This window comes from Conger conger, chromosome 6 (assembly GCF_963514075.1).
Source record: "Conger conger chromosome 6, fConCon1.1, whole genome shotgun sequence".
NCBI lineage: Eukaryota > Metazoa > Chordata > Actinopteri > Anguilliformes > Congridae > Conger > Conger conger.
The window spans coordinates 5,360,924-5,387,284 of record NC_083765.1 but is presented as its reverse complement, the minus strand read 5'-3'; the positions used below and the strand labels follow the sequence as shown (position 1 = coordinate 5,387,284).

At 44.1% G+C, this 26,361-nt stretch overlaps 1 protein-coding gene across 1 annotated transcript; it reads right to left on the bottom strand.

Moving 5' to 3' along the window:
- Positions 1-1,927: 1,927 nt before the first annotated feature.
- LOC133130507 (cadherin-13-like) lies at positions 1,928-25,567 on the bottom strand. The gene is made up of 21 exons (XM_061245148.1): positions 25,484-25,567; positions 24,359-24,499; positions 24,110-24,265; positions 23,670-23,817; positions 23,293-23,465; positions 23,056-23,184; positions 22,696-22,881; positions 22,313-22,557; positions 21,692-21,834; positions 21,363-21,587; positions 16,730-16,842; positions 7,895-8,035; positions 7,646-7,801; positions 7,199-7,346; positions 6,822-6,994; positions 6,585-6,713; positions 6,225-6,410; positions 5,842-6,086; positions 5,293-5,435; positions 4,965-5,210; positions 1,928-2,302 (listed from the first exon to the last, which is right to left on the bottom strand). Exons 1-21 carry the CDS (start codon positions 25,565-25,567, stop codon positions 2,136-2,138), a joined length of 3,477 nt encoding a protein of 1,158 aa, XP_061101132.1. The 3' UTR covers positions 1,928-2,135.
- Between the last annotated feature and the right edge of the window lie 794 nt (positions 25,568-26,361).

Below are 26,361 nucleotides of genomic sequence, written 5' to 3'. Positions count from 1 at the left end.
TAAGATTTTAATTGCACGGATAGCCAAGGAGGAATACTCAGCCGTGACACTGCACCAGAAGTGAGAGAGGCTTACTTCTCCAAATTTCTTTTTCAGCGTCTGGTCGCATGAAAGCTCAATCAGCGGATTCTCTTCATTACATGGCAACACAGCGCTTTCGAGGTCGATTCCAAAGGGATCGCGCACCCACTGTTCATGTTCACTCGATGTCTCTGGGAAGTAATCATGAAACCGCGTTTGCAGTTTGGTGTTTCGGCCAAATAGTGGCCTTCATCAGGGCAGACATGAAAAGAGAAACAAACAGCAGTAGTATATATACACCTAAGGTTGTCATTAAGGTGATTGACCACAGCTGTGCAAAGTGGGAGGGCTCAAGAATAAATCTGAATGCAAGAAAAACAGAAAACACTAGAGGTCAGTAAACAAACAATATATAGATCACACTTTTAATCTGTGTAGAGGAAGTGGCGTGTGATGAGACTAACAGGCGATTAAGCTTAAACAGGCGCACTGTGAAACCACAGACGGAAGAGGTAATCTAATTCTGTTTATTCAGCACTCTAGTGGGCTCTGTGGACAGAACTATCACATTAAATTATTGGCATTTGGCAGACGCTCTTATCCAGAGACATACAGTTGATTAGACTAAGCAAGAGACAATCCTCCCCTGGAGCAATGCAGGGTTAAGGGCCTTGCTCAAGGGCCCAACAGCTGTGCAGATCGTATTGTGGCTTCCCAGTCATGTACCTTAACCACTACGCTACAAGCCGCCCCTTTGCAATGATGCTTGGCTTGCTGGCCTTCTGACCCACTAATCAGAGCTGTGAAGGTATGTACCAGGAGAACGCAAATACAGATGACATTGTGAAATGTATACTTTAACCAATTATGTCAGTCTTTATATTATTTGAATACTAATCATGAGGAAATGCATTCTGTTGTGAGTCGCAACAATCATTTTTGTCAAATCTAACATGGACAGACACAGACTTTGGAGACAATTATTCTCAAAAACACAGTTTGAAATGAGCTGATCTTGCTGAAAATGTACAGTAAAAAGTTATTTTTTAGAAATTATGTTATTATTAGAAATATTACAAGAAAGCCGAGATCCTCCTCTTCACAATCGAATAGAACCCAAAATGATGGAGCAGGTCACACCATACTTACACTCAGTGAGCACTTTATTAGGTATTTATTAGATTTTCACATCCATAGCAGTACTGTGTACTTCTATCGATTCTGCGAGACAGCAAAAGAAACCACACAGGCAAACCTGAGGAACAAAGACATTTTCAGCCCTCTCTCTTGATTCTCTCACTGACATCAGTATTGCTTTTCTCCAAAGATGTGTTTTTATATGACAGCTCCACACTGGAGGATGTGCAAGAAAACTTGTTGTTCAACTTTTTTCTATTCTAATACATTCAAAAATAGTTGAGGAAAAATAACATCTAACCATTACAATTTACACTCAGGGAGCATTTTATTAGGTATTTATTAGACTTGTATTTTTGACTTATTGGTCTTCTGCTGCTGTAGCCTATCCACACAGAGGTTTGATGTGTTGTGTGTTCAGAGATGCTCTTCTGCATACTACTGTTGTAATGCGTTGTTATTAGCATTACTGTCACCTTCCTGTCAGCATTGACTAGTCTGACACTTTAATGTGTATTTAGTTTTAACTCAAGGGTTATGTAAAGTATATCTATCACATCCTACTATACTACATTTTCCCATATCTGTCTTTTGTTGATTTCATATTTTTCCAAACAATTGTAGCTCCAATTAAAATGTGAGCAAAAGTAAATTGTGTTAAAAAAAAGAAGTGTAAATGGTAAAAATATTTAGAAAAGTATATTAATTTTAGAAAAATTACAATGAATTTGCAATCATTTGCTCAAAAAAAGAAATAAAAGAATCTGCTCAAGCAGATTTTTTTGTTGTTGTCAAAAATAGCATAGAAATTCTTATAATAAAATTCTTAGCCCAAAGCACATAATACAATACAGCAAGAATATCAATGCAAAAATACATGAGATTATATCTTGATCAAGAACGTCTGATAATCACTGATATTATCATGAACACAGATGCCAATTCATGTCAATTTAAAGTGACCTCAGACGGTAATTCTAAGTCGGTCTGATGCAAAAAGAACCCCTAGTTATGCAGGCTTCCCAAGTTGCAGTGGCAGTAATGGTGTTGTCCTGGAACAGTCCCTGGCTGTCATATACGCGGAGGATAACAGTGTAGTCATTCTCTTCCAAATAGGTTCTCAGTCCAAGTATTATGCCCGTCTCTGGAACAAATAAATGAAACAGTCAAGTTTCTGTTATGGGAACAGAAGTTTACAATACACTGAATACATCTGGGGTTGAGATAAAAGCTGAAATCACATTCAACTTTTTATTTCCTGGAATTTACACCGAGACGTGTTAAACTACTTAGAACATAGCAACTTTGGTATCAGAAGTATTAGACCAGAGACCATCTCTGTACTTCTTTCCAAATATTTGCTACTGATGAGTGGTTTGCATCTTGTGGTATAGCCTCTATATTGCTGCTCTCAACGTCTTCTTCAAACAGTTGATTGAGATATCCTCACTCCTGCCCTGTGGAGATTGTTTGTCACTAACTGATGTTTCTTCACAGCCCTCACAATCTTTCAGGCATGAACTGCTGGTGTTTTCCTTGGTTCACCTGTTCAATGTCTGTTGCTCAGTACACCAGCGGGTTTCTTTCTTTTTCAGGACATTCCAAGTCCATTTGATGAAAAAGCTGTAAATCAAGAGTAGACATGTCCATGTCCTCCTCTTCCTCAGGGAAGAAGTGTGGCTAATAAATACATTACATTACATTATTGGCATTTGGCAGACGCTGTTATCCAGAGATTAGATTATTCAGTTGATTAGACTAAGCAGGAGACAATCCTCCCCTGGAGCAATGGAGGGTTAAGGGCCTTGCTCAAGGGCTCAATGGCTGTGCGGATCTTATTGTGGCTACACTGGGATTAGAACCATCGACCTTGCGTGTCCCAGTCATTTACCTTAACCACTACGCTACAGGCCGCCCCATATAATAATAGCCCAGGCAGCAGGCAACAAATTTGGCCACATCAGGTGGCCTCAACAGAAGGCTGCCAGAAGGGGTGGCCCAGGATGGCCAGCTCGGACAGAATCAGGCACAAAGAGTCGATCAGAGTGTGTCAGAATGGTGGTCAGGCTCTCCGTTGACTTGGGGAGGTGAGTGAAGTCAGGGCGTCAGGCTTAACGTTCTTGGAACCGCATTACTTTACCTTAATGGCATTTGGCAGATGCTCTTATCCAGAGTGATGCATAGTTGATTAGACTAAGCAGGAGACAATCCTCCCCAGGATCAGTGCAGGGTTAAGGGCCTTGGTCAAGGGCCCAATGGCTCTTATTGTGGCTACACCGGGGATCGAATCTACCGACCTTGCGGGTCCCAGTCATGTACCTTAACCACTACACTACATGCCGCCCAGCCAGGCCAGTAGGTAAGGTTAAATTGGAACCAGTTAAAGAACAGTGACCATCCGGTCTGGAGGGGGTTCAGTCTCTTGTCCGACCTCAGGTTGTAGTGGTCGGTCCAGACAATGAATTGGATGGCAGTTCCGTCCAGCAGGTAGTGCCACTCCTCAAATGCCAGCTTAACTGCCAGGAGTTCTCGATCGCCAATGCTGTAGTTTCTCTCCGTGGGAGAGAGAGATGGAGAAAGAAGAAGGCACAGGGATGGACCTTGTTGTCTGGGGATCTCTGGGAGAGTATCGCTCCGACACCCGTTTCAGAGGTGTCCATCTTCAGGGTGAGCTGTTTTTCTTGGTCAGGCACGTTCAGGACAGAAGCAGAGGAGAATCGCTTCTTGAGCTCAAGGGCTCAAGAAGGGGCTTCAGGGGTCCAGCCAAAGGTCTTTGCGGTTGGTGGGAAGAGGCCAATTTGGCTGCATCAGAGGTCTTTTTGGGGTCCATTTTGATCTTTCCCCTGGAGACGACAAAGCCAAGGAACTGGAGGGTGAAGCAGTGGAATTCGCACTTCGGCTTTAACGAATAGCCAATTCTCCAGGAGTCGACGGAGGGCTTGGTGGATGTGACTGACGTGTTCTTGCAAGGAGACAGAGAAGACGAGAATGTCATCCAGGTAGACAAACACACACTTGGATATTGTGTCCCGGAGGACGTTGTTAAGGAGGTTCCGGAAGACAGCGGGGGTGTCAGTGAGTCCGAAAGGCATGACCAGGTACTCATAGTGGCTGCTGGGGGTGTTGAAGGCCATCTTCCATTCGTCCCCCTCACGGATGCGGTGGTAGGCATTGCGGAGGTCCAGCTTGGTGAATGGGAACCGACAGAGGTTGAGGAACTTGAGCGCCAGCCAGAGAGTTAGCCAATGTGGCCATCTGGTGCTGAAGGTGGGCCAAGTCCTGGTTCAGGGAATGAAGCTTGGTGTCATGCACTCCAAGTTGTTGTCCCTGCCGTCTCAGTGTCTCCTGAGTCGGGGTTGGGCTTGCTGGGTTAATGTTTGGCCAGATCAACGAACCCAATAGTGAGACCACAAAAGTTCAATTTAAAGTCTTTAAGTTTATCGCAGATCATACAGGCAGGGGTCGAGAACCAGCAAACAGGAATGGTACAGGACAGGCAGTTTGTAATCGATAGTCCAGGCAAAAGTTTGGTATCCAGGCAAACGTTCGGTAACATCACAGGTAATCCAGAGAATGGTCGTGGTCACAGGCAGAAAAAAAACAGGTAGTCCAAACAGGCGAAGAAACAAAATCAGAAACAAAAGCACTAACCGATAAACCAAAGGGAGTCCAAAGACAGCGGGTCGAATCAAAACAGAAGGGTAACAATAAACAAAAACGCTAAGAACTTATACAGAACAGATAACAGAAAACACAGAACCTGACAGATGGCGCTAAAGCTAAATCTGGTAAACAGGCTTGCTTACTTGTGCCATTCATGCGAGCGGTCCAGTTGTTCGCGCTCGTTCCCTGTAGTTCCACCCGGAAAGGGGAGGTGAATCCAGGCCCGTCTCGGTCGATGACGGACAGTGTCACAGTGTGAGATTCTTGGTTACAGATCGTGATCGCCCTCTCCTCGATTGTGGGAGCGTTGTCATTTACATCTTCCAGCTCAATCAGCAGAGTCCCGGTTCCCGTTGCAGGGGCATCATGTATGAAAAAAAGAGGCAGGTCTTAGTTCACGGTACTGAATGGATACAAGGAAGAATTAATGCTTAAAGAAAAAAAAAATGATATGTATAAATATATATATACCGTCATCAATGGCCAGGATGAGGGCCCGGTATCTGCCCCCTTTGACAAAGGGAGATTCTCTATCCATGGGGCTCCTCACTTTGATAAGTCCACTCTCTCTATTGACGTTCAGCCATCCAGCTGGATCATCGCCCGATTTATACCTACAGGGGGAAAAAAATACTCATTTGCTTGTTTCTGTTCTTTCTCAACCACTAGTTTGTAGACTTTCATATAATACACCACTGGCTGCAGTGGATTTACACAAAGTGCAATAACTCTCCGTGTAAGACCCTATATCGCTTTTAGGTAAACTAAGCATTAGGTACACTTTAGTGGTAAGCGCACACAGCTTGTGGTTGCTGTGAGAAAATAATCAGCTGGCTGGCAGGCACGTGTGTACATTACAGTTATTTAGCTGATGCTTTTATCCAAAGTGACTTACAGTTGATTAGCCTAAGCGAGCAATGCGGGCTAAGGAAGGTACAGAAATACCAGTGAACCTGATTCAGGTTATTCCGTGTGAACGCTGCTGTGTTAAATGTTGTATTCCCCGAAACATTCCCTTACCACACTTTCTGATTTTTTGCCGTGTCAGGGTCAGTTGCTGTATATGCAATTATGTCAGCACCAGTTTCCAGGTTCTCTGGTTTAATGACCACCTTCTCAACTGGATTAAACACTGGGGCCTCGTTCACATCCTCCACGTTCACAATAACTGTGGCAGTGGAGGTGGGCAGATTGGTGACAAAAGGGGCATCGTTCTCCACGGTGACCAACAAGGTGTACTTTGCGTTCTTCTCAAAATCAAGGCCCTGATTGGGGACAGACAATATACAATTAAAAATGTATAAATAATTTAAAATTTGCAACAGTCTGACAAAAGCCTGGTGCTGAAGCAGATTAACTTTTTTGTGGATCAGATGTTTGGTCTCCAGAGCATGGATATTCACCTTGACTGTAGTAATAATGCCCTCCAGCTCGCTGGGTCCAGTGGTAACATTGAAGAACCCTCCATTGTCTCCTTCAATAATCTTGTATTTCGTTGACCAGGCTGGTGTGTGAGGTTCATCCCCATCAGTCACTGGCATTTTCACCACTAGGGCACCCACTTCATTCTCAGGGACAGTCACTGTGTACTATGGAAGAGAAAGTTTACAGAATGTGTGTTACACAAAGTAGAAGACACAATTCAACTTAAAGGATGCTTCTTTAACATTAACAGAAACTGCACAACCCACCACACTATGGATAGGAAAGACTTGAATAGCACACTTCACATAACTGAAAAGTTCCAGTTAAAGTTCACTTACTGAATTTGGGTCAAACTGAGGAGCGTTGTTGTTGCTGTTGGTTACTGTGATGCTTGCTTTGCAGGTGGTTGAGAGGCCGTCCCCATCCATATCAGCAGCGCTAATTACCAATGTATATTTAGGAGAGTTCTGCAAAAGGAAAAGCAAAACGGTTCTCTCACTGGATTCGCTTTATTACATTTTCTTAAAATCATTGTCGTTTTTTCAAATATATCCTGTTATAAGTGGATCGCATACCTCTCTGTCCAGCCCCTCTGATTTCAGTTGGATCACTCCAGTTATAGGGTTAATAAAGAACATATTTGGTTTTGGACTCTCTGGGTCTTGGCTCTCAATTCTGTATCTAATGTCAGAATTAGCTGAACCAGGTGCATCTAGATCAACAGCGGTCACCTTCATAAATTCGAAACCTTAAGAGGGAAAATGAATGAACGCAAATTAATATCAGCATGAACAATTAAACAAAAATGTATCTAATTCAACAGAACAACACCACCATGGCCGTTTGTGTTAATGGATCTTGAACAGTCAACCCAGCTAGTGAATATTGCTACTGCTGTCAAAGACTATGCTTCTGTTGTACCATACTTACATTTGCCCTGAGATGAGCCTACCTGCTTTGGATCCTTCAGCTAACTTGCCAAAAAAGGTTTCTTCAGTGAATTTGGGTTTCTCATCGTTCTGATCGATCACAAAGATGATAATTTCCATGGGATCCTCGGCCGCAGTAGTTTCACTCACTACTTCAGCGTGAGCAAAGAGCTAGAGAGGGGGAAGGGTATTAAACAAAAAACAAAACATAAAATGACATTTGAAGACAGACAATACAACAGTTTTACAGACACGTGTGTAGTGCAGAAATGTACCCTCGATTCTATAATTGATCATTGACCAATAGCTGCTAAAAACCATGATCAAAGAAGTGATTGACTGACACAAGCATGTGATCCCCAGCCTTCCTGAATAGATGGACTACACAGGCCTGAAGTTGCAGCTGGGACCAAACACAAAAAATGTTTTTATGTTCCCAAAAAAAAAAAAAAAAAAAAACAACAACTCACTTTATATTTATCTTGCATCTCTCGGTCCAAAGGCTGTGTGACACTGAGCCAGCCAGAGTCTCGGTCAATTTTGAACAGCTGAACAGGGGGCTGATCTGCCCCAGGCCCAGTGATTTTGTAATGCATCGGCACTTCCTTAGCCCTGCTGGATCTGATCTGTGAACACAAAAACAACCAGGCGTCAGTCAGTAAAACCTGACTGAGTTGTAACCAAACTGAAATGGGCAAACCAAAGCGCCAGGCACCTACCTGCACCATCTGTTTGGGGAAGGGGCCTCTGTCGTTCTCTGGGAAGTTGATGGGGGGAATGACCCAGTCCCTCTTCTGCCTCTTCAGCCCTTTGGAAGAGCGTGGAAACATCAGCACTGGAAGAGCTGCAGAGTGCTGAGGCTGAGGAAGTATTGCAATCAAATTAATACCAATATCAGCTCATCGTAACAGCACATAAAAGAGTGCGTGTGTGCCTACATGCCTGTGCATGTGTGTGTGTGTGAGTGCGTATGTGTGTGTGCGTGTGTATGTGTGTGTGTGTGTATATGTTGTGGCACCCCTGCTCCTGCATGTTGTGCCACGTGGGTGGAGAACCCTGCAGGGACCCGCGCAGAGCAACCGCACAGACGTCGCGCATTGGGAGAGGTCTGGGAAGGAGTGTATCTTCCTAGAGAGGTGATGGGAAGATCAGCACCTTGGAGAGAGATCCCTCTACCTGCAGTCCAGGACCACGGACAGCACACATGAGTGAGCAGAATGGAAAGGTACTGACTCAGCTGCAGCCTGTTTCCTAATGAGCAGGGAATGGTATTTAAGGCGCGGTCGAGGCCTTCCTGAGCGTGTGAGAGTGTGAAAGGCAGAGAGAGGAAGGACCGTCTATGCCCTGCTGTACTGAACCTGAAGGAGACCCCACCTTTACGAACGGCAACCCCAAAGACCCGGAACGGACACGTGAGCCAAATAAAATCCCATCCTACTTACCCTATATCTTTGTTTCCCCCACCCAGCCCGGATGCGGCTGAAGAGGGAAGGAGGGAGGAGGCCTTGGAGCATACCCCGGTCTGGGAAGAACCTTAGTTTATTTTTGCCTGAACGGCCCCTTTTATTTCTCCAGTTTTCCCCTACCCTTACCCTGAGGGGGGGGCGCTATCACCAATACCCCGGAAAAAAAAAACACAGAAAAAATAAAAATTATAATTTTTTCTGATATCTGCTATCTCCTGTGTCTGGTTTCCAGCTGCGCCCACCCAATGCACCTCAGGATCCACCCCGAGGCACCACATATTGTGTGTGTATATATGTGTGAGTGTGTGTGTGCGCGTGTATGTGTTTATATGTGTGCGTGCGTGCGTAGGAGTGATACTGACCTGCACAGGAGTGATACTGCCCACCTTGTGTTGATGGTCACGCTGACTGTCTCCAGGTTCACGAATCACTGTGTCTGTGGACATCTTCTTTGGGCCATCTGAGAATTTGGGTCCAAGTTTTACATTTGTCTCTATTAAAAAAAAAAAAAGTAGTATTTAACATTAGTTTAGTACTTGGATTTAAAATGAAAGACACAATATAGCATTATAAATAGGATCTGCATGCTACCGCCATCTGCTGGATTTGACAAAAAACATGGATGCTATTGGCGGCTATTTGCCTCACAAGTTAAGCCTATTAAAGTAAATTAATTTCACTCAGGTGGCACGGATGGTGCAGTGGGTAGCACTGCCGCCTCACAGCAAGGAGGTCCTGGGTTCGAATCCCTGTCGGCCGGGGCCTCTCTGTGAGGAGTTTGCATGTTCTCCAAGTTTCCTCCCACAGTCCAAAGACATGCAGGTTAGGCTGATTGGAGAGTCTAAACTGCCCGTAGGTATGAGTGTGTGAGTGAATGGTGTGTGTGCCCTGCGATGGACTGGCGACCTGTCCAGGGTGTATTCCTGCCTTTCGGCCAATGTATGCTGGGATAGGCTCCAGCCCCCCTGCAACCCTGTTCAGGATAAGCAGGTTAAGATAATGGATGGATGGATGAATGAATGAATAATTTCACTTAATAGTGAGACCGGCAGCAGCTGTGACATTATTGACAGAACTGATGCTTTACAAGACACAGCAACAGGCAGTTGTTTTATTTTATTAGACTAATTTGTATATTTAATTTATTATGGCAAATGGCCTTTTTTTTGGGGGCGGGGGGGGTCTTGCAGTGATGGGGTGGCCCCAGCCCCCCTGCGACCCTGTTCAGGATAAGCAGGTTAAGATAATGGATGGATGGATGGATGGATGAATGAATGGATGAATTAATGAATAATTTCACTTCATAGTGAGACAGGCAGCAGCTGAAGCTGTGACATTATTGACAGAACTGATGCTTTACAAGACACAGCACCACTGCATTGCAGTTGCTTAACATAGGCTACATGAAAACACAACGGGAAAAATGAACGTGCTATTCCACAATCTCAGAGGACAGCACTACTACAGAGTTTAGACGTCTCTGTATTCTGGTGATCCCCTGCTGCATTTTCCAACCCAATTTTCCAGTTAGCGCACCCTCACGCAATGAAATGTGGCTATTCGAGATGCAAACAACCTGCATATACAGCACATGCCGTCTCATTTGTATGAATATTCCAGCCACTGTTCAGCTTCTGAAATTTGATACCAGCAAGCTTTGAATGAGCATTTATCTGCCAGCAGTCGCATCCGTTGTTGTCAGGTTCTGTGTTTTTTGTGATCGGCTTTCTTAGCGTCCTTAGTGTTTTTGTGTATTTGTACCCTGGGCTGACCATAGTCTGTTTACTGTTCGTTTTATTAATGAATTAGTTTTGTTTGTGTCCCAGTCCTTATATGTTCTTCCTTCCTGTCTTCTGTCATTAATTCCACCTGTTTCTCGTTTTGTTCTAGTGTTGTAAGTGTATTTATACCCATTTGTTCAGTTTGTCACCAGATTGTCATGAGCCTTTGCCGTATTTTCCCGTGTTATATTGTGCTTGATATCTGTAACAACCTGTTTTGTTTTCGACCACCGCCTCTTGGACTACCCTCTTGTTCTGTTTGGACCCTGTTTAGATTATCAGTTTTTGATTTCGGATTCTGTTTCTGTTTAGATTGCCCGTGTGTTTTCAACCCTTTACTTGTGACATCGTCTGTTCTTTGGATTATCACTGCTGTACCTGCTTTACCTTGTACCAAACCTTTGCCTGGACTTTCGTTTTCAAACTGCCTAACCTTTATTATTGCTGTTTGCTGGAAATCGAGCCTTGCCTGTCTGAACCTAAATCCCAAAATCTAATAGAGACTTTTACTTGGATTTCGCCGCCTGTGGTCTTGCTCTTGGGTTCAGTGTTCTGGTGCCTGACAGTTGTGGGATTTGTCTCCAAAATGACTTTAAACAATGTAGCTAGTGATTTCTACTACAACAAAAACAGTGTGGCACTCGATATTGCGGCTGATACAAACCTGCCAACCTGTCCTGATGCATTATTCAACATACAGTTTTAAACTGTGGACTACAAACTGTCCAGGCAGTTGCTTTATTTTATTAGACTAATTTGTGAGGCCGTCAGTTAATTTCTAGCTTACATACCTTTATTGAGAAGTTGGGTTGTGTCCGTGTTAATGGATGTGTTGCTCGGTTGCCATGGTACAGTCTCTGCTGGTATACCTGTAGCCCAGCCCTGAGGTGTGAAGTAATAGGTTTAGTTTTTTTCACAACACAACGGAATTACAGCGGAATTACTTTGCCGAACAGAAATTGTGGTTGGCAAAACAGAGCAAAACCTTTGTGTGTCACTGAAGTTTTATGAAGTATGTAGTGAAGTAAGTAACATAGACAAAGGTAGCAAAGATGCCCAGTAACTTACTAAAATATATAGAAATTTGGAAGGTTTAGAGTGGAAAACCATTCCACTGGACTATCTATAAAAAGATTTTGAAGTGACATAGTAGCATACTATATCTGGTAAACTGAACCCTCAGGGAGCACCTTATTAGGTAGACCTGGACACCAGCTTGTTAAGTGAATATTTAATCATCCAATCATGTGGCAGCAACAAAATGCCTAAGAGCATGCGGACATGGTCAAGAGGTTCAGCTGTTTTTCAGACCAAATGTCTTCTTTGGTGAAATTTCTAAATTTTTACAATATGTTAAATTGGCTTGGAATTTTTGCCTGTAATTATAGCTTCTTGTACACAAGCCTTTAATGTGTTATTCTGAATAGTCATTGCCAACAACTTCGATTATGAACCTTTAATACAAAAAGTATTTAAGTGTAACAATAAAATAAACTCTTTTGGGGCTTGAAAGCTTCATGTTCCAAATACATACATTTTTCCAAAATAAAACCGAAAAGCAGGTTACATTTTTTAGGCAATATTTAAATTGAATTCAAATGAATTCGCCAAATAGATTTTATCAAAGGGAAAAAAAGTTTCCATTGCTTCTGTTACTTGCAATTGCATTAGATTTGCTTTGCGAGGCAGAGTCTAGTCATTAAAACACAACGCAGCACAACACAGTGTACAAAGCAATGCTCACACTCACTGGATGTTTTTTGTTTTTCGCACCATTCTGAGTAAACTCTATAAACTGCACCAACGATCATGCAGTATCACTGAAATTACACTTTTCATTCGTTTAGAGGAAGTGGCGTGTGCTAAGATTGCTTAAACAGATACAGCACAGCACAACACAGTATACAAAGCAATGCCAATAATGGCAAAAGGCATACCATAAAGCACAAAATAAGCATAAAAAATTATATTCATTTTGATTTGTGGTCACAGCAGGATGAAGGGTTACACAAAGATATAGATCTAATTCATGAACCAGGCTTTAAATTAACGGTCAAATCTCTGAAACTGACAACTGCATATTTAAAAAAATTCTGTCCATGACAAATTACAACAGAGTAAGTGGCAGTGGAGCTCAGACTTACATGCAGGAAGAGAAGGATAACTTCATAGTATATTTCAGGACCCATTTGATGAGTGAAACTATTCTCTCCGCTTCTCTGAACCGTCTGCTGTCTTCTGTTCTTCTGTGGTGTCTGTAAAAAACGTAGGCTGCTTTGAGGCTGCTGGTGGCATGAAAGGCGGAAGAAGCCCTTTTGTTCCTGATAGTAGTACATTTATTATTTATTTATTCTATTCAGTCAAATTTTGAATATCTGGACACAACCTTTAGCCAAGAAACATCCAAACACCATAAATGGACTAAAACCCTGACACCCTTTTAATCATGCTTCAGCATATTTTTCCACGTGTACTAGACTAAATGTTCGTGGCTGTACAACTGATTCTATGTAAATTGTATCATATCTGACATGCTCTGTAGTTTGCCACGTTCTGTTTACGGTTTCTTTGGACACCGTTTTAATGATGTCTTAGAGTCACCAAAGGGACATCTGTGATCGATTTAATGCTTTTATCAGGTCATTTAAGTGCTTAGTTTGTCAATAGGGACGTAAGGCTGAATAGCATTTCCAGAATTCTGCTGAGTGCTATGCTAGCAGTATTCTTCAGAGAAGGCAACAACAATGATTTCATAGAAGCAAATTAAGCAATAAATCATTCTCCAAGCACAGAATTACAAGGCTACAGATCATCTGCAAACTTATTGCTCAGCAGGTTTTCATAGCTTTTTAAAAATATTTGTAGTTATGAACATACATGATACATACACACGTACAAAGATGTCGTTGTCTATCTTGGGATGGCCAGTCTCACAGGACTGTTGCCATCGACGGGCCACTGATCACATGATTTACGTTACTGTCACCTTCCTGTCAGCTTTGACCAGGCTGGCCCTTATCCACTGACCTCTCTCATTGACAAAGTGCCCAAATAACTACTGCTCACTGGATGTTTTTTTTGTTTTTTGCACTATTCTAAACTCAAGAGACCAACAGATCACACTTTTAATCTGTGTAGAGGAAGCGGCGTGTGATGAGACTAACAGGCGATTAAGCTTAAGAGTTAATCTAATTCTGTTTATGCAGCACTCTAGTGGGCTCTGTGGACAGAACTATCACATTAAATTAATGGCATTTGGCAGACGCTCTTATCCAGAGCAACGTACAGTTGATTAAACTAAGCAGGAGACAATCTTCTCCTGGAGCATTGCAGGGTTAAGGGCCTTGCTCAAGGGTCCAATGGCTGTGCAGATCGTATTGTGGCTTCCCAGTCATGTACCTTAACCACTACGCTACAAGCTGCCCCTTTGCAGTGATGCTTGGCTTGCTGGCCTTCTGACCCGCTAATCAGAGCTGTGAAGTTATGTACCAGGAGAAAGCAAATACAGATGACATTGTGAAATGTATACTTTAACCAATTATTTCAGTCTTTGAATACTTATCATGAGGAAATGTGTTCTGTTGTGAGTCGCAACAATCATTTTTGTCAAATCAAACATGGACAGACACAGACTTTGGAGTCAATTATTCTCAAAAACACAGTTTGAAATGAGCTGAAAATGTACAGTAAAAAGTTATTAGAAATATTACAAGAACGCCAAGAGCCTCCTCTTCACAATCAAATAGAACCCAAAATGATGGAGCAGGTCACACCATACTTACACTCAGTGAGCACTTTATTAGGTATTTATTAGACTTTCACATCCATTTCAGTACTGTGTACTTCTATCGATTCTGCAAGACAGCAAAATAAACCACACAGGCAAACCTGAGGAACAAAGACATTTTTAGCCCTCTCTCTTGATTCTCTCACTGACATCAGTATTGCTTTTCTCCAAAGATGTGTTTTTACATGACAGCTCCACACTGGAGGATGTGCAAGAAAACTTGTTGTTCAACATTTTTCTATTCTAGTACATTTCTTCTGCCCTCAGCTATGTGGCTCTACACAGCCTAGACAGCGAGCTAAACAAAGTGGCAACTTCTCAAGACACTGGAGATGGGTTTCATAGTGTTTACTGAACCACAATTTGGAAAACTGAAAATACAAAAAATAAAGACATGTTTTCAATAAACAAGCATCATTTTGTGCTTCAACAATGTCTTATTTCTAAATCATATACTCCAAGTTTACTAGTAATTCCAGCATTTTCTATGCGCCAACCGAAGCTAGTCATCGCTAGTCAACACTTCCCGAACTTACTAAAACATAACGCTGATGCACGTTTGCGCCACTAGATGGTAGTGTTCCTCCACAAACTACGCAACAAACCGAGAGACAGAATAACATTCAAAAATAGTTTAGGAAAAATAACATCTAACCATTACAATATACACTCAGGGAGCATTTTATTAGGTATTTATTAGACTTGTTTTTTTTACTTCTGCTGCTGTAGCCTATCCACTCAGAGGTTTGATGCGTTGTGTGTTCAGAGATGCTCTTCTGCATACTACTGTTGTAATGCGTTGTTATTAGCATTACCGTCACCTTCCTGTCAGCATTGACTAGTCTGACCCTTCTCCTCTGACCTGTCTCATTAACACCGCATTTTGGCCCACAGAACTGCTGCTCACGAAATGTTTTGACTTTTCTGCACCTCTAGTGACTAGTGTGCATGAATTAATGAATTACAGGAGATCAGCAGTTTCTGAGATACTACAACCACCATTTCATAAAAACATTTTCTTGGTTTTGTCTCTGGTTCTGCTTCACAGGTTTTTCTGGTATAATAGAGCTTTCAGGATCTAGTCTTGATTCTTGGGTTTTGGTTGCCTTTGGAGGCTGTGATTGGCCATCGTCAGACTGTGGACCTGAGTTGTGACAATTAAAGTCAAGGAAGCCATTATGCGGACAAGCAATGGAGTAGTTCAAGGACACCGATTTAGAATTTAGAGAAAAAAAAACATTTCCCGAAAGTTGTCCTATTGAAAGGCACCGCGTTCCACTAGCTGAGCTACTTCGTCACTGCGAACCACCGCTCAAACATCTGTTGATGTTCCACAAAGAGGAAGCGAATATCTTGCCAAGAGAGACCATTCCTGCATGAGTGACACGATGGATTACATTTACTTAAACATACTCAAATGTATTCTTCTTATTGAACACATATTGAACACTTTAATATGTATTTAGTTTTAACTCAAGGGTTATGTAAAGTATATACAAAGTATACAGCCTCCACAGGCCGCTTGGCTCCCCCTCTCAGAACCTCCACATCACGCTCACGACTACTGTCTGTTCTGGCTCCACGGTGGTGGAACGAACTCCCCGTTGAGGTGAGAACTGTAGAATCTCTCCCCACCTTCAAGCGCAAGCTGAAGACACACCTCTTCAAGCAGCACCTCTCCCCATCCCTCCCTACCTCCCTGTGAACCTTAATTGTTGTCTCTGTGACTTGCTTTGTGTATCGGTATTTTTAGTTGGCTAGGTAAGCAGTGTTTGGATAGTTAACTTTGGTCGCTTTTGCTCTGTTTGTTTGTTTCTTTGTTCTCAAAAAAAGAAAAGAAAAAAAAGGCCCTCGTCCTTATCTTTGTTGTACAGGTAGCAGTTGAAATTGTACTTCCCTCTCGGGTCTTTTCAGCGAACTTTTCCCTGGTTATGGCTATGCACTTTGTTGTACGTTGCTCTGGATAAGAGCGTCTGCCAAATGCCAATAATGTAATAATGTAATGTAATGTATATATATCACATCCGACTATACTACATTTTCCCATATCTGTCTTTTGTTGATTTCATATTTTTCCAAACAATTGTAGCTCCAATTAAAATGTGAGCAAAATAAAAGTAAATTGTGTAAATGAAAAGAAGTGTAAATGGTAAAAATATTTAGAAAAGTATATTAATTATAGAAAAAATTATAATGTCTTATTACAATGAATTTGCAATCATTTGCTCAAAAAAAGAAATAAAAGAATCTGCTCAAGCATGCTTATTGAAAAAACCTTCTTTTTTTTTTTAATTCTTATAATAAAATTCTTAGCCCAAAGCACACAATACAATAAAGCAAGAATATCAATGCAAAAATACCTGAGATTATATCTTGATCAAGAACGTCTGATAATCACTGATATTAAATTGATCATGAACACAGATGCCAATTCATGTCAATTTAAACTGAACTCAGACGGTAATTCTAAGTCGGTCTGATGCAAAAAGAACCCCTAGTTATGCAGGCTTCCCAAGTTGCAGTGGCAGTAATGGTGTTGTCCTGGAACAGTCCCTGGCTGTCATATACACGGAGGATAACAGTGTAGTCATTCTCTTCCAAATAGGTTCTCAGTCCCAGTATTATGCCCGTCTCTGGAACAAATAAATGAAAGTTTACAATACACAGAATACATCTGGGGTTGAGATAAAAGCTGAAATCACATTCAACTTTTTATTTCCTGGCATTTACACCTAGACGTGTTAAACTACTTAGAACCTAGCAACTTTGGTATCAGACCACCCTATTTGAAGGTGAGCAAAAATATTAGAACATAGAGTATTGAAGTAAATGAAAGTAAATAACACTTACTTTCGGTCAGCAATCTGGTCGCCTATGAAATGGGCGTGTCCGACCACAAGGTCATTTCCTTCATCCTGCCATTTCCCCCCTCCCACACTAAACCCAAACGTCAAATTCATTTTAGAAGCCTAAAAAACATTAACCCAGACACCCTGACTGCAGACCTCAACCTTGTCTCCTCTGCCACCCATTCATCAGCCACTGAATCAGTGGCATTCTACAACTCATCCCTGAGCAGTCTCCTGGACACCCATGCCCCACTACAAACTCGATCCGTTACCTTCTCTCGCTCAGCTCCATGGTTCACCAGCGAGCTACGAAAAATGAAGACGGCTGGGCATGTCCTTGAGCGACGTCATATTGCCTCTGGACTAACGGTCCACAAACTGGCCTACAGGGACCATCAAAAGGCCTATTCAAAGGCACTCAGTGAGACACGGGCTAACTTCTTCTCTAACATCATTAACAACACCCCTGGCAACTCAAAACAGCTCTTCTCAACCATAGACCACTTCTTAAAACCACAAACCCCCACAAACAGAGCAGCCACAATAGAACAGTGTAACGAATTCCTTGCGTTCTTCAGAACAAAAGTTGAAAACATTCGTTCCTCCCTCTCCGCCCCCCCTTCTTCATCCGGGCCGACTGTTAGCCCACAGCCTGGGCCTTCCCAGCCTCTCTGCTGTTTTTCTCCCACCACGCAGCAAGAGGTTGAGGACACCATCGGCCGAATGAAGCCTTCCACCTGCTCCTTGGACCCCCTTCCCACAGCCCTGGTCAAACTGCACATCAAAGCCATAAGCCCCTTGATCACAGAAGCCATTAACCACTCCCTACAGTCCGGCCACGTCCCACCAGCTCTGAAAATGGCCATTATCACTCCCCTTCTCAAAAAACCCACCCTAGACCCGGAACTTCATGCAAACTACAGACCCATCTCCAACCTCCCGTTCCTCTCCAAGGTCCTGGAGAAAATAGTCGCCACCCAGCTACAACATCACCTGAACAGCAATAACCTTGCCGAAAAATTTCAGTCCGGTTTCCGCTCCGCCCACAGCACTGAAACAGCACTGGTCAGGGTCACCAACGACCTTCTCATGGCAGCTGATGCTAGCTCTCCTTTCCTCCTCATCCTCCTGGATCTCACAGCCGCTTTTGATACCGTCGATCACACCATCCTCCTACACCGCCTTCACTCCACCATTGGACTCCGCAATACCACTCTGGACTGGTTCAAATCATACCTCTCCGAAAGAACCGAGTGCATCTCCTTGGGAGGTGCTAAATCCCAGACCCAGCCTGTCACCTGTGGTGTCCCCCAAGGATCTGCACTCGGCCCCACCCTATTCACACTGTACATGCTTCCCCTCGGCCGTGTCATCAGCAGGCATGGATTGGCTTTCCATTGCTATGCTGATGACACACAGCTCTACATTAAACTGGACCCATCATCAGCACAGTCACCCTCATCCACACTCACCATCTGCCTGGAGGAGATCAAGGTGTGGATGAAACAAAACTTCCTGCAGTTGAACAGCGGCAAAACAGAAGCCATCCTCATCGGCACCCCACACCAGGTCAACTCATCCCCCATTACATGCATCACCTTTTCTGGCCAGGCTATCCCACTGTCATCGGTCATCACCAACCTGGGTGTCAGAATGGACCCCCACCTCAACTACGAGGCCCACATCAAACACCTCTGTAAAACATCCTTCTTCCACCTCAAAAACATAGCCAAACTCCGCCCCACCCTGTCTCTGCAGGATGCTGAAAAATTAGTCCACGCCTTCGTCTCCTCCAGGCTCGACTACTGCAACGCAGTTCTCATCGGGATTCCAAGCAAGAGCCTTCAAAAGCTTCAATACATCCAGAACAGTGCTGCTAGGATCCTGATGAGAGTGCGCAAACATGATCACATCACTCCCATCCTCCACTCACTACACTGGCTCCCCATCTCCTCCCGTACAGAATTTAAAATCTCCCTGCTGACCTACCAATGCGTCCATGGCAACGCACCCCCCTACCTCAAGGAGCTGGTCAAGACTCAGCCCCCCACCCGCAGTCTCCGCTCATCAAACACTTACCTCCTCAAACCCACCAGGACTAAGCTGGTCACTATGGAAGAATATTCCTTGCTTGCAATAACTGCACTAAGCCTGAGACCAATTGACATCACCAAACTTTTGCTTTCTTCTTTTGTGATGCCTTTCCAGGCTTCTACTGCATCTTCTTTCAGTTGTTTCTTCCTTAAATCTCCTCTTCAGGAGGTGAAATACATGCTCAATTGGGTTAAAGTCTAGTGATCATCAATGAAGAGCCCACTCCTGAAGGACCCATGCAAGCCCAAGTCATGACACTTCCTCCACTGTGCTTCACAGATGAGCTTGTATGTTTTAGATCATGAGCAGATCCCTTTCTCCACACTTTGGCCTTTCCATTACTTTGGTAGGTTAATCATGATCTCATCAGTCCATAAAACTTTGTTCCTGAACATTTTTGTGGCTCATCTCTGTACTTCTTTCCAAATTCTTACTACTGATGAGTGGTTTGCATCTTGTGGTATAGCCTCTATATTGCTGCTCTCAACGTCTTCTTCAAACACAGCTCTCACAATCTTTCAGTCATGAACTGCTGGTGTTTCCCTTACAGTACAATCTCACGAGTGGAGAGGAGGTAGGGAGCAGGCCCAGGACTCGCAGAACACCTGACGGACTTCGTGGTTGACGAGCGGGATGGGGGACAGGTCAGGAGGGGTCTCAGGAATAGCAGGACTGGTGACAGTTGGGGCTCCAGCCGGTTATGGTTCCCTGGACCCAGTCCACTTGGAGGTTGTGCTGGAGAAGCCAGGGTTTGCCCAAAATCACAGGAATGAGGGGTGATTTCATTACGTAGAAAGAGATCTCCTCCTGGTGACTCCCGGAGATCAGAAGTCTGGCAGGAGTGGTTACAGTGCTGGCTTCGGCCAGGGGTCGCACCAGGGGGCGCGTTGGTGCGGAGAGCTTGGGTGAGTGTGGTGGTGGATATTCCAAGTCAACGGACCAGAGTTGGGCTTAAAGTCATCACCCCTCTCCCAGGAGGTGATGGCGAGCAGGGTGGAACAGGAGGCTGAAGGGGATGGATCCATGGTGGCACCCATCAGGACCCCCTTGTTCACTGATGGGCGTTGTCTTTTAACAGACACATGTTCAGACAATGACCAGGCAGTACAGGCAGAGGCACTCACAGGCGGTCAACTCGTCGAGAATCTGTTGTGATGGTCTGTTGTAGAATGCTCCAAGATGTTCAGTGTGTCCCCAACCGGCTCAGGCTGCCAGGGTCTGGAACTCAATGGAATAGTCAGATACGGGCGACATGGCTTGGTGCCTTGCATGGCAGCCAATCGCCGTCGGTGTGTGAGTGTGTGTATGAATGGGTGAATGAGAAGCATCAATTGTACAGCACTTTGGATAAAGGCCCTATATAAAAGCCAACCATTTACCATACGGAGCGGTTACCCTGGCAGATGCAAAAGAATCGACGTGTGGCAGCAGGTCCCGAAACAGCCCGGTCGAAGACCCTCTTCATGGTTGATTTGAAGAGGGCGAAGTATGCCACTCGGGAACGTTCGGTCGGCTGTACTTTTAAAATCAGTGAATACTGGGACAGGAACGAGCTGCAGGATCGAGGATCTCCATCATAGTGTTCAGGTGGGGGCAGACGGGGCTCTGGATGGGAACCGACAGAGGTTGAGGAACTTGAGCGCCGGCCAGAGAGTTAGCCAAAGTGGCCATCAGGTGCTGAAGGTGGGCCAAGTCCTGGTTCAGGGAATGAAGCTCGGTGTCACGCACTCCAAGTCGTTGTCCCTGCCGTCTCAGCGTCTCCTGGGCCGGGGTTGGGCTTGCTGGGTTCATGTTTGGCCAGATCAACAAACCCAATAGTGAGACCATAAAAGTTCAAGTTAAAGTCTTTAAGTTCATCGTAGATCATACAGGCAGGAAATCAGCAAACAGGAATGGTACAGGACAGGCAGTTCGTAATCGATAGTCCAGGCAAAAGTTCGGTATCCAGGCAAAAGGTAACAACACAGGTAATCCAGAGAATGGTCGCGGTCACAGGCAGAAAACAAACAGGTAGTCCAAACAGGCGAAGAAACAAAATCAGAAACCAAAAGTACTAACCGATAAACCAAAGGGAGTCCAAAGACAGCGGGTCGAATCAAAACAGAAGGGTAACAATAAACAAAAACGCTAACTTATACAGAACAGAAAACAGAAAACACAGAACCTGACAGATGGCGCTAAAGCTAAATCTGGTAAACAGGCTTGCTTACTTGTGCCATTCATGCGAGCGGTCCAGTTGTTCGCGCTCCTTCCCTGTAGATCCACCCGGAAAGGGGAGGTGAATCCAGGCCCGTCTCGGTCGGTGACGGACAGCGTCACGGGCTGAGATTCTTGGTTACAGATCGTGATCGCCCTCTCCTCGATTGTGGGAGCGTTGTCATTTACATCTTCCAGCTCAATCAGCAGAGTCCCGGTTCCCGTTGCAGGGGCATCATCTATGAAAAAAAGAGGCAGGTCTTAGTTCACGGTACTGAATGGATACAAGGAAGAATTAATGGTTAAAGAAAAAAAATAATTATATGTATAAATATATATATACCGTCATCAATGGCCAGGATGAGGGCCCGGTATCTGCCCCCTTTGACAAAGGGAGATTCTCTATCCATGGGGCTCCTCGCTTTGATAAGTCCAGTCTCTCTATTGACGTTCAGCCATCCAGCTGGATCATCGCCCGATTTATACCTACAGGGGGAAAAAAATACTCAATTGCTTGTTTCTATTCTTTCTCAACCACTAGTTTGTAGACTTTCATTTAATACACCACTGGCTGCAGCGGATTTATTAGGATGTATTTTTCCCCACACAAAGTGCAATAACTTGCCAGGTCATTAGAGGCAGAAACTCTGGGGGATTTCAAGACCAGGCCTGATACCGTGCAAGACCCTATATCGCTTTTAGGTAAACTAAGCATTAGGTACACTTTAGTGGTAGGCGCACACAGCTTGTGGTTGCTGTGGGAAAAATAATCGGCTGGCCGGCAGGCACGTGTGTACATTACAGTTATTTAGCTGATGCTTTTATCCAAAGTGACTTACAGTTGATTAGCCTAAGCGAGCAATGCGGGCTAAGGAAGGTACAGAAATACCAGTGAACCTGATTCAGGTTATTCCGTGTGAACGCTGCTGTGTTAAATGTTGTATTCCCAGAAACATTCCCTTACCACACTTTCTGATTTTTTGCCGTGTCAGGGTCAGTTGCTGTATATGCAATTATGTCAGCACCAGTTTCCAGGTTCTCTGGTTTAATGACCACCATCTCAACTGGATTAAACACTGGGGCCTCGTTCACATCCTCCACGTTCACAATAACTGTGGCAGTGGAGGTGGGCAGATTGGTGACAAACGGGGCATCGTTCTCCACGGTGACCAACAAGGTGTACTTTGCGTTCTTCTCAAAATCAAGGCCCTGATTGGGGACAGACAATATACAATTAAAAATGTATAAATAATTTAAAATTTTCAACAGTCTGACAAAAGCCTGGTGCTGAAGCAGATTAACTTTTTTGTGGATCAGATGTTTGGTCTCCAGAGCATGGATATTCACCTTGACTGTAGTAATAATGCCCTCCAGCTTGCTGGGTCCAGTGGTAACATTGAAGAACCCTCCATTGTCTCCTTCAATAATCTTGTATTTAGTTGACCAGGCTGGTGTGTGAGGTTCATCCCCATCAGTCACTGGCATTTTCACCACTAGGGCACCCATTTCATTCTCAGGCACAGTCACTGTGTACTATGGAAGAGAACGTTTACAGAATGTGTGTTACACAAAGTAGAAGACACAATTCAACTTAAAGGATGTTTCTTTAACATTAACAGAAACTGCACAACCCACCACACTATGGATAGGAAAGACTTGAATAGCACACTTCACATAACTGAAAAGTTCCAGTTAAAGTTCACTTACTGAATTTGGGTCAAACTGAGGAGCGTTGTTGTTGCTGTTGGTTACTGTGATGCTTGCTTTGCAGGTGGTTGAGAGGCCCTCCCCCTCCATATCAGCAGCGCTAATTACCAATGTATATTTAGGAAAGTTCTGCAAAAGGAAAAGCAAAACGGTTCTCTCACTGGATTCGCTTTTTTACATTTTCTTAAAATCATTGTCGTTTTTTCAAATATATCCTGTTATAAGTGGATCGCATACCTCTCTGTCCAGCCCCTCTGATTTCAGTTGGATCACTCCAGTTATAGGGTTAATAAAGAACATATTTGGTTTTGGACTCTCTGGGTCTTGGCTCTCAATTCTGTATCTAATGTCAGAATTAGCTGAACCAGGTGCATCTAGATCAACAGCGGTCACCTTCATAAATTCGAAACCTTAAGAGGGAAAAGGAATGAACGCAAATTAATATCAGCATGAACAATTAAACAAAAATGTATCTAATTCAACAGAACAACACCACCATGGCCGTTTGTGTTAATGGATCTTGAACAGTCAACCCAGCTAGTGAATATTGCTACTGCTGTCAAAGACTATGCTTCTGTTGTACCATACTTACATTTGCCCTGAGATGAGCCTACCTGCTTTGGATCCTTCAACTAACTTGCCAAAAAAGGTTTCTTCAGTGAATTTGGGTCTCTCATCGTTCTGATCGATCACAAAGACGATAATTTCCATGGGATCCTCGGCCGCAGTAGTTTCACCCACTGCTTCAGCGTGAGCAAAGAGCTAGAGAGGGGGAAGGGTATTAAACAAAAAACAAAACATAAAATGACATTTGAAGACAGACAATACAACAGTTTTACAGACACGTGTGTAGTGCAGAAATGTACCCTCGATTCTATAATTGATCATTGACCAATAGCTGCTAAAAACCATGATCAAAGAAGTGATTGACTGACACAAGCATTTGATCCCCAGCCTTCCTGAATAGATGGACTACACTGGCCTGAAGTTGCAGCTGGGACCAAACACAAAAAATGTTTTTATGTTCCTGAAAAAAAAAAAAACAACAACTCACTTTATATTCATCTTTCACCTCTCGGTCCAAAGGCTGTGTGACACTGAGCCTGCCAGAGTCTCGTTCAATTATGAACAGCTGAACAGGGGGCTGATCTGCCCCAGGCCCAGTGATTCTGTAATGCATCGGCACATCCTTATCCCTGTTGGATCTGATCTGTGAACACAAAAACAACCAGGCGTCGGTCAGTTAAACCTGACTGAGTTGTAACCAAACTGAAATGGGCAAACCAAAGCGCCAGGCACCTACCTGCACCATCTGTTTGGGGAAGGGGCCTCTGTCGTTCTCTGGGAAGTTGATGGGGGGAATGACCCACTCCCTCTTCTGCCTCTTCAGCCCTTTGGAAGAGCGTGGAAACATCAGCACTGGAAGAGCTGCAGAGTGCTGAGGCTGAGGAAGTATTGCAATCAAATTAATACCAATATCAGCTCATCATAACAGCACCTAAAAGAGTGCGTGTGTGCGTACATGCCTGTGCATGTGTGTGTGTGTGAGTGCGTATGTGTGTGTGCGTGTGTATGTGTGTGTGTGTGTATATAATGTATAATGTATATGTTGTGGCACCCCTGCTCCTGCATGTTGTGCCACGTGGGTGGAGAACCCTGGAGGGACCCGCACAGAGCAACCGCACAGACGTCGCGCATTGGGAGAGGTCTGGGAAGGAGTGTATCTTCCTAGAGAGGTGATGGGAAGATCAGCACCTTGGAGAGAGATCCCTCGACCTGCAGTCCAGGACCACGGACAGCACACATGAGTGAGCAGAATGGAAAGGTACTGACTCAGCTGCAGCCTGTTTCCTAATGAGCAGGGAATGGTATTTAAGGCGCGGTCGAGGCCTTCCTGAGCGTGTGAGAGTGTGAAAGGCAGAGAGAGGAAGGACCGTCTATGCCCTGCTGTACTGAACCTGAAGGAGACACCACCTTTACGAACGGCAACCCCAAAGACCCGGAACGGACACGTGAGCCAAATAAAATCCCATCCTACTTACCCTATATCTTTGTTTCCCCCACCCAGCCCGGATGCGGCTGAAGAGGGAAGGAGGGAGGAGGCCTTGGAGCATACCCCGGTCTGGGAAGAACCTTAGTTTATTTTTGCCTGAACGGCCCCTTTTATTTCTCCAGTTTTCCCCTACCCTTGCCCTGAGGGGGGGGCGCTATCACCAATACCCCGGAAAAAAAAAACACAGAAAAAATAAAAATAATAATTTTTTCTGATATCTGCTATCTCCTGTGTCTGGTTTCCAGCTGCGCCCACCCAATGCACCTCAGGATCCACCCCGAGGCACCACATATTGTGTGTGTATATATGTGTGAGTGTGTGTGTGCGCGTGTATGTGTTTATATGTGTGCGTGCGTGCGTAGGAGTGATCCTGACCTGCACAGGAGTGATACTGCCCACCTTGTGTTGATGGTCATGCTGACTGTCTCCAGGTTCACGAATCACTGTGTCTGTGGACATCTTCTTTGGGCCATCTGAGAATTTGGGTCCAAGTTTTACATTTGTCTCTATTAAAAAAAAAAAAAAAAAGAAGTATTTAACATTAGTTTTGTACTTGGATTTAAAATGAAAGACACAATATAGCATTATAAATAGGATCTGCATGCTACCGCCATCTGCTGGATTTGACAAAAAACATGGATGCTATTGGCGGCTATTTGCCTCACAAGTTAAGCCTATTAAAGTAAATTCATTTCACTCAGGTGGCACGGATGGTGCAGTGGGTAGCACTGCCGCCTCACAGCAAGGAGGTCCTGGGTTCGAATCCCTGTCGGCCGGGGCCTCTCTGTGAGGAGTTTGCATGTTCTCCAAGTTTCCTCCCACAGTCCAAAGACATGCAGGTTAGGCTGATTGGAGAGTCTAAACTGCCCGTAGGTATGAGTGTGTGAGTGAATGGTGTGTGTGCCCTGCGATGGACTGGCGACCTGTCCAGGGTGTATTCCTGCCTTTCGGCCAATGTATGCTGGGATAGGCTCCAGCCCCCCTGCGACCCTGTTCAGGATAAGCAGGTTAAGATAATGGATGGATGGATGGATGGATGAATGAATGGATGAATTAATGAATAATTTCACTTCATAGTGAGACAGGCAGCAGCTGAAGCTGTGACATTATTGACAGAACTGATGCTTTACAAGACACAGCACCACTGCATTGCAGTTGCTTAACATAGGCTACATGAAAACACAACGGGAAAAATGAACGTGCTATTCCACAATCTCAGAGGACAGCACTACTACAGAGTTTAGACGTCTCTG

Excerpts from the sequence above, each read along its gene's own strand:
- LOC133130507 (XM_061245148.1), bottom strand. The coding sequence starts at position 25,567 with ATGTCCACAGACACAGTGATTCGTGAACCTGGAGACAGTCAGCATGAC. Across the intron at positions 7,347-7,645 it reads AGATGCAAGATAAATATAAA|CTCTTTGCTCACGCTGAAGT; the intron begins GTGAGTTGTTGT and ends CCCCCTCTCTAG. Across the intron at positions 6,087-6,224 it reads GCATTATTACTACAGTCAAG|GGCCTTGATTTTGAGAAGAA; the intron begins GTGAATATCCAT and ends GTCCCCAATCAG.